The sequence below is a fragment of the Rhinoraja longicauda genome, chromosome 1 (genome assembly GCF_053455715.1).
Source record: "Rhinoraja longicauda isolate Sanriku21f chromosome 1, sRhiLon1.1, whole genome shotgun sequence".
NCBI lineage: Eukaryota > Metazoa > Chordata > Chondrichthyes > Rajiformes > Arhynchobatidae > Rhinoraja > Rhinoraja longicauda.
In genome coordinates this window covers 61,503,941-61,512,728 of record NC_135953.1, presented here as the reverse complement: position 1 = coordinate 61,512,728, position 8,788 = coordinate 61,503,941, and the positions used below count along the sequence as shown (strand labels likewise).

At 40.2% G+C, this 8,788-nt stretch overlaps 1 protein-coding gene across 1 annotated transcript; it reads left to right on the top strand.

Moving 5' to 3' along the window:
- Positions 1-238: 238 nt before the first annotated feature.
- On the top strand, positions 239-4,429 carry LOC144599465 (pancreas/duodenum homeobox protein 1-like). The gene is made up of 2 exons (XM_078410417.1): positions 239-557; positions 4,056-4,429. Exons 1-2 carry the CDS (start codon positions 239-241, stop codon positions 4,427-4,429), a joined length of 693 nt encoding a protein of 230 aa, XP_078266543.1.
- The last annotated feature ends 4,359 nt before the right edge of the window (positions 4,430-8,788 follow it).

The following is an 8,788-nucleotide window of genomic DNA, read 5'->3' as shown; positions in this document are numbered from 1 at the left end:
GCATATTGTTCCCTATTGCAATGGTTCACATAAAATGCATTGCATTTTTTTTAAAGAAAAGCAAACGCTCGTTTGTTCTCGACTCACCAATAGGTGACTGACAAATAATCACATGACAAAGAAACAGGTAGAGAGTTTGTGACCAGGTGTGAGTGTGCGTTGTGCGTGAGTCTGGTGTACAACAAGGTTTATTGAAACTCGGCCATACGATCTACATATGTTATAAAGCGTCTCAGTTATGGATTGCGACGTGGACTACTTCGAAAGTGCCTGCCAATACCAGGGACTGGAATACACGCAAAATCTACCTGCCTGCATCTACGACAGGAATCCACAGCCCCCTCTCCCAGGGTCCTGCTTGGGCGATTTCAACGAGCAGTATTTGACGGATTTCACCCCCTACGACAGTCCTGCGGATCTGAAGTCTTGCCACCTTCCCCAGGTGAAAATTCTCAACGCCGAGGACGCGGATAACCGCGAACCTCAGGGACGCTACCCGTTCCCTTGGATGAAAAATACTAAATCGCATGCCTATGCTTGGAGCGACCAGTGGGCAGGTACGGTTACAGGATGATTAAAAAGTACGTTTGTGTTTAGTAAGAGGAATGAACGAAATGACAAAAGTTCTTAACCATAATAATCACCTACATATTTTCGTATATAATGTATGTGATATTTACTGAGAAGTTTTATCACTACATCGCGCATTTAAAGAAGTTCGTCCATTGGATGAGATGTCTATTTAAGTGTGGCCACGAATCCCTGAATCCCATACAAACATAAATGTAATCAAGAGTGCACACTCCAATATACTTATCACCCGACGATAGTTTAATTTAGAGACACAGTATGGAAATAGGCCTTTCGCCCCACCAAGTCAACGCCGACCATTGATCACCAGTTCACATACTTCATGATATCCCACTTTCGCATCCACTCCCTGCATACTAGGATCAATTTACAGAGGCCGATTACCATTTGCTGGGATGCGAGTGGAAACTGGAGCACCCAGAGGAAACCCACACGGTCACAGCTGAGGTCAGGATTGAAACCCGGGTCTCTGGAGCTGTGAAGCACAGCTCTACCAGGTGCACCTCTGCGCCGCCTCTAATAGGTGCAGCCAAAAATCAATTCAAAGTCATGACAGTGGTAAATCAAGAGCTTCTTTTTTCCCCCCCTCAAATTATGAAGGCCATTGTTAATCCCGAATAGAAAATATATTTAAAAACTCGACAACGCATGTGCTGCAACCAAGCATATTCGCCCGGCATATGTCGAAGATTACTTGGTGAATTTGACGGTTGCTGTGCAGATGGAACGAAGCTACAAGAAACGTGGGAAATGGCCATTCGGGACTGAATAATTCAGGAGGAATGTCACGGTTCTATCTTGCTGGAACGTTTTACCGTAGACGTCACCCCTTCCCCGATTAGAGTGGAGAAAATGCACAACATTGTGAATCGTCTGTGGGAAGGCGGCGGGATGGGCCCGAAATCCCACTCTCCTATATATTTAATTATTTTGAGACTTATCGTGGTACTTATGCTCACTGAGTTTGTGACACAATTTTCTACGACATGTTAATTGCATGAATATTATTATCGCAAGAATAAAATCGATTTCCCTTCTCTGCGCATTTCTTTCGAGAAATTTTGTGCAGAAATTCTGGGAATTAAAAGATAATGGATAATATAGTATTGGTTTACAATGTTACCATTTCTTCGGGAATTTTCTTCCGAGCAGGTGATAATATTGAATGATTTTTAATTGCATATTAAGAAATGATTGATGTAAAGACCAACATTTGAATCTGTTTAAATCAAGCGTGGAATTGAAAGTAGACGGGTTGCAAAGTTAATGCAGTTGATTATCAATAGAAAATGGGTCGTCAGGATTAAAACTAGCAATATAATAGTGACAATAGTTACACAGGACAGCAACAGGCTTTTCGGCCCACGACATCCATGCCGACAGAGAGTACAAATTAGTAACCAGTCTCACTTAACAGGCACTCCGGTTAAATGTAAATTTAGCTGAACTCGCATTTGATTTTGACGTCTGCATTTGCCAGGTGCAAAGAAATATTATTACAGTATTAAAAAACATAATTTATATACTTAAATCTTTATACCAGTGCTCTATTAATTAGCACCAATTAATGAGCGCGCACACACACATGTGTATATATATATATTAAAATTTTGCTGAGCTCGCATTTGATTTTGACCGTCTGCATTTGCTAGGTGCAAAGAAATATTATTACAGTATTTTAAAAATAATTTATATATTTAAATCTTTATACCAGTGCTCTATTAATTATCACCAATTAATTAGCACACACACATACACATATATATATATGGAGATACAACAGACCTTTGAAGCTTTAAATTCTTCTGTAAAGGGCACTGACTTTCAATCCAACATTAATGTTAAATTGGACATACATATTTATTAAACTTAGAAATTAAGGAACACGGAATCAGGGCAGGGAAATGGAGATAGGTTACAAATCAATGACGATCTTAATTGTAAACAAAGAGGCTTTGAGTAGTCAAGCTATGTTCCATTTTATATCCTTTTGCCTAAATTTTCTTCGGGGTTTATGATGAAGGATTTGGGACATACAATCCAAGCACCCATGGTAGCTTTTTTTTTCTAGGGTTGTATTTAATCATACAATTTTACAGTGGTGTCTGGTGTCTCTTGCCTACTACAATTTTCCGGGAAACTGAGTTTTCTGAGGGTTTTATTGGCGCATAACAATTTCTGAATCCCCTGGAACCTTGAGATTCCGTGATCCTCTTAGGGCAATTGTATCGATAGGGCACCTGCTACGAAAGGAGAAACGAAGAAATGCCTTGTTAGGATGACTGAATGATTCTCAAGGACTCCAGTGAATTAAAAAAAATGTTGTTCAAGAATAAAGGCACTGAAAATCAATTTTACCAAAACAATGACCGCAATTGGAAGGAATTTTCAGCAATTTTATTTTATTTTCCCGAAACTACCAACATCTCACACAGGAAAGAAGTACTTGTCCATCAGCGTGCTTAATATATCTTGGGCACCCTGCGCTACTTTATATATCCGAGGTTCATGATAGAGCACTCATGGTTCTGGTAATGTTTCAGAACAGGTATGAATCCTATCATAGTTAAAACACTAATTGGAGTAATTCAGCGGGTCTGGCAACATCAGCGGAGGACATAGATAGGTGACGTTTCGGATCGGGATTGTTCTTCAGGCTGAACGCTGTATGTGTAGAATGCTGTGTATTTAATTTCCGACTATTACTTAAGGTGAATCCCTCCCCCACCGACTAAAATATATTGGTTAACATATTATTATGACGTGCGAGAATACGATTACTTTCTGAAGTTCAAGGTCAATTAACGCGTTAGAGAATTTCAGAATGTTTTGGGCGCAGGCAAATCCCTCAAAAATCGACATAATTTTCTGGAACATTGTCGAGAGGCAACTGATAGTCAATAACACATTTTTCAAAGGGCCAGACAGCATCTCTGGAGAAAGGGAATACGTGACGTTTCTTATAAAACGTCACTGATTGGTTTTCTCCGGAGATGCAGCCTGACCCGCCGAGTTACTTCAGCTTTGTGTGTCTATCTTTGGTGTAAACCAGCATCTGTAGTTCCTTCCTACTTATTTTTCAAACGTGTTCGAGTTGAGAATTGAACTTTGTGAAGGGCCAACAGATCCTGACTCGGGGCGGAATCCTCAAACTGCCGGGCCGCGAGAAACCGATGATGCTGGGGTTTTGAGCAAAGAACACAGATGAGGAGTCCCGGCCCGAAACATTGTCCACTACCTTCCGCTCGGTTGCTCCAGAAATGTGCTTTTATTTCGCTCCATCTACAGGTATCATTAAACTAGATTCCAAGAACTGCAGACGCTGGTTTACACGAAGTGTTGGAGTAAGGCAGTCGGTCAGTTGGCATCTCCAGAGAACAATGGATATGTGACTTTTTGGCTCATGAGCCTTCTTCAGCTTCATTAAGTTATTTGTTTTCAGTGAATGTCTGGCTTTCTTGCAGGAAACAGCCACCCGATGGACGGGGATGAAAGTAAAAGAACTCGAACGGCCTACAGCAGGGGTCAGCTGCTGGAACTGGAGAAAGAGTTCCACTTCAGCAAGTACATCTCCAGGCCCCGGCGCGTTGAACTCGCGGCGATGTTGAATCTCACCGAGAGGCACATCAAAATCTGGTTCCAAAACAGGAGGATGAAATGGAAGAAGGAAGAAGTGAAAGGGCAAGCTAAGTCCATCACAAGCAAAGCAAAAGGCTCGCTCTGCGAAAACTATGCGGGAGAGGAGGTTGATGGAAGTTACTGCGAAAAATTATTCAATAAGACAAATAATGATTTTTCTGTTACTGCGATGAAGAACGAAGTTGGATATCTACTATAAGCACAGGAATTACATTTGTAACGTATCCTCCTAAAAATATATTGATTATTGATATTCTTGTAGGTAAATGTTGTAACATATTTTATCAGTTATTCAATATGGCCACACTTATTTCCATTTTAAATATTTAATATATTGCAAGGAATAAATGCAACATTCAAATGAAGGTAATGCGCTATGTATTTTAATATCTAACAGTGGCGATTACTCCGGTCAGACGAGCAGTTTTCTAAAGATAGTCAACGTGTTGGAGTAACTCAGCGGGCCAGGCAGCAAGTTTGGATAAAAAGGACACAGAGACAAAAATCCATATTAATGGCTGCTTGAACCCAGGATATGGTGTTATCGGATTTTCAATGTTCTTTTTAGATAGGTTAACATTTCTTTGTTCAACTTGAACTGAAATACAATAACGAGCAGAATTAACTAACATTACCAATTCTGTCGAGGGCAAATGACGGTTCAAATAACCTCATGATTAATTGGCAAAAATTGTTAAAGAAATATTTGTCTGAATTTGATTATCCGACATGGTCAGATTCAGAACAGGAGCAGTAGGCACGTGATTGTTCGTGAATTATTCAACATTACTCGTTTTAGATCAGCAGAGAAGAAGTCGGCACAATTTTACTTACAGACACATTCCTTATAATTTACCATTACTGTATACTACTATTACCTGGAAAACATTATTCACGACGCCTTTATTTTCAAGCAACTTCAGGGACGAGAGCACAACGTGTACGTTAACATGTAATCAATAGAATTATTAACTAAATTGAATGAGAATGGAAAAGGAAAGTTATGGGGAAAAATCGGGATATTGCCAGGATCCAATGTTTATAAACGTAAAGCAAGGTGGAACTGGGATTCGATTCAATTGAGCGATTACGTTGTGAATGCTAAAGGGAAAATTACCTCTCAATCTTTTAAATAAAGTAATGAATGCCATGTTCAGATATCAGTATACGTAAAATACACTTTACGCGAATAATTAATTGCATTTGAAAGAAACGTAGATAATTGAATCTCATTGCATAATTGATACAAAATTATATCTTACTAGTTTTACATATTGGTTAATAAATATGTCAACAATAATACAATGCGATATATGTCAGAGAGTAAGCCGTATTAATAACAATTCTTAATGTTGACATTTTCCAATAATCGGCATACTAGTCAGGGACATAAGGGACTTCAGGAGCTGGAATCTTGAATAAAAGAAACCAGCAGGTCAACAAGCAGGAAACCAGGAGGGAACCAGCATGTCAGGCGGCAACTAAGGAGGGAAATGGAGAGTCGACAATCGGCGTTTCGTGTCGGGGCTCTTCTTCAGACTTCATTAGTTGCTGGATGACTATAACAATAGATAGCGAAGGTTTGCGAATTTGATGCGGGTGCATTATGTTGCACGGTGCCAGTTATTGCAGGTAGCGTGAGAATGGTATTAATCAAACCAAAACTTGCAACTTTCTTGAAAATATCAGACGTTACCTTTGAACAGATGAATAAGTGCAGAAAGGAAAATGACAAGCTGATATTGATCAGGACCATAGGCGAATCAATGGTGAAACTCGGTGAGAATTGTGCTGGGTTATTCCATGCAGTGTAAATGCAATATTCGCTACAAATCGATTACATCTGTTCAAAGTGATTAGATACTTAGAGCAGGGCGCTATAACTTAAAAGCGCATTCGGATTTTAGTATTAGAGGGACTTTATGGGAGGTTCAAATGACCATTTGTCCAAATCAATAACCTTTTAGTTTAGTTCACCGTTTTTAACTTAATTTCAGTAATTTCACTAATTTCACATAACTTGCTACACCATGCGATATCTCCACGTTGTCTTTTGAGTTGTTTTAAGCACCAGAAACCGCGACTTGAACGGCAGCGGAGGGTAAACAGTCGTGTAATTAGATATAAAAATAAATACTGAAATGTTCCTGAATACTATTCGACAAGAAAGAACCCCGACATCCTGAATACCTCTCCCGAGACACACGGCTCACAGTTAAAATTTCAGTTAATCTAATTTAATGGCTTAACTATAGGATATCACTTAATTCATGGATTTCATATCGTGTTGAGACCGTCTCCTGAGCAGAGGTTGTGGGTTCCGAAGCTTTCATCACTGACTGTTGGCCTTGCTGTTATTAATTGGCCTGCAAAGAAACAGCAAGAGTTTTTTAAATTTCGCATGGGGGTGTGCCCGGGAACCACAGTGCAATGCTTAAACTAAAAGTTATCGACTTTTTCCCGCGGTTAAAACTAAAAGATTTGACTGAACAAATATTGGCGTGAACCTGTCGACAGCTTTGCTCCCTTGGCGCTGGCTTGTGTATATCTCTCGATGGTATATATCTCTCAATCATCCCTGCTCCTACCCCAACTCTCTACCTCCCTTCTCCTTCCTACAGTTGGGCAGCAGGTATTTAAGCTTGAGGGTGCGCACCAACAGCCTCAGGAACTTCTTCCCCTCTGTTATCAGGCTTCTGAATGGATCTTGAGTAAACGAAGGCACGGTCTGATTCAACTCAACCCCATTGCGGACGGTGGAATTTGTCTGTGGAACTGTTGCGCTACTTTCCCTTTGCACTGCCTATTGTATTTGAGTTTGCATTTATGTATAGTATTGTCAGATCAGATTGGATAACATGCAAAACAAAGTAATAAACTTAAACCTAAACCAGCGTCTAAGAAAGTCTCGTAGTGCAGTCCCATGCAACTGGAAAATGTGGCAGGAACACAGTTCAAGTTGCCCTGTTCTCAATTCACTTAGTAGAAGGAGCAGACGACGGTTTTCTGGAGAGGCTATCTGGTAACGGGCTTCTCATTAACCGGGGACGAATCTGGGACTATCGGGATCACTGCACACATTCGCCGAGACTAGCTTTGGCGTTGGAACTGGCACGGGAGCAAAAAAATAACAGCATAAAGTAATCCTCATCCTCATCCATGAATAATCTTCACTCCAGTTATGTGCCAATAGGCTCATTTCGTTATTCATAACCCAAGACCAAATATTTCTTCCCATTTTCAAAACGACAAAACCTTGACTCGTTATCCCGTTGTATTTGGATGTGCGATCCAGATGGTAAACCAGGAGAATCCTTGTGGACCGTTTATAATTCCCAGATATTTACCACTGTCTCCCTTTCAAATACAATGAGGCGAATTTCGCTTATGTACGTATATTTCGGAGACAGGAAGGGGGAGGTTGAGACATCCATCATAATCTTATGATGGATCACCCAACCAAGCCTCGTCTCTTTCCTGGACAGTCGGCGGAACCGAGGTTGACATACTTGCATATAAAATATCCGTGCAGATTTATGTTATGGCGGTTAGCCGTTGGACGGCTGCACGGACGGGACACAGGGGCGGTGGTGGTGGTGGTGGGGGGGGGGGGGGGGGGTGTAGAGGTATTCGTCGATTTCAAAGGAGGAATCAGTCTCTGCCGCACAAACTTAGCAGACGCATGTTCACCATTTGATTGCAGCCAAGACTGGTGCAAGAGGTACTATTATTTCTGCTTGTTATGCGGATTTATGTATCTCAAAACTGACTGGACTAGTACGTTACAAAGCAAATCTGACCTTCGCCCTTGGATCTTGTGTAAGCCGAAAAAGCCAACACAATCTACCCCTAGCATTTTGTGAATAAATACTAACGAGAGATAATGTTAACTACTCCATTTCACACAGCAACACAGCAAAACACACTAAAACACATTGGAGAAATGAATAAGTTTATCTGATCACTATGTTAAAGGGGACAAAGGTTTCAAAGTACATTTTTTGATTGATGGGTTTGAGAACTTCTCAGATTGTTGAACTGGGCCATTTCCTACTGTTAAATGAGCAAATACCTTGAATGAATGCAGCAACAGCATTTGCCCATGTCAATACGAATACATTTTGGCAGCATATCATTTTCCAACAATGTCACTGTTGGATTAATAATGTAAATGTGCATTAAAAACATTTTATAAAAATGCAATTTATCTATTAAACGGAACAATTTTGGGAAATTCTGTGGAAGTTATCTGTTACTCTTGAGTGAAAAAAATATTTTAATCAGTGAAATATGTCAATGCAATGCTTTATGTGAAGTCTTTTTCTGATGTGCTCGTACAATTTGTATGGCATTGTTCATGATGACTCAGATTACATTATTGGTGGGGTCCTGAAATGTAGGAATGAGGCAGCAGTAATTATCCTCCTGAAAGGATTCAGAAAGAAGTTGAAGAAAATGTAATCACATGAGTTGTGCATTATTGAATTGAGTGGTTGGAAACTACATCCGGGTCACTTTTGTCCTTTGGTGCTTTGATGATCAGTCCTACCTATCACAT

Bases quoted from the DNA above. Each gene is read 5' to 3' on its own strand.
- LOC144599465 (XM_078410417.1), top strand. From the start codon at position 239: ATGGATTGCGACGTGGACTACTTCGAAAGTGCCTGCCAATACCAGGGA. The intron at 558-4,055 runs GTACGGTTACAG...GCTTTCTTGCAG, and splicing joins TTGGAGCGACCAGTGGGCAG to GAAACAGCCACCCGATGGAC.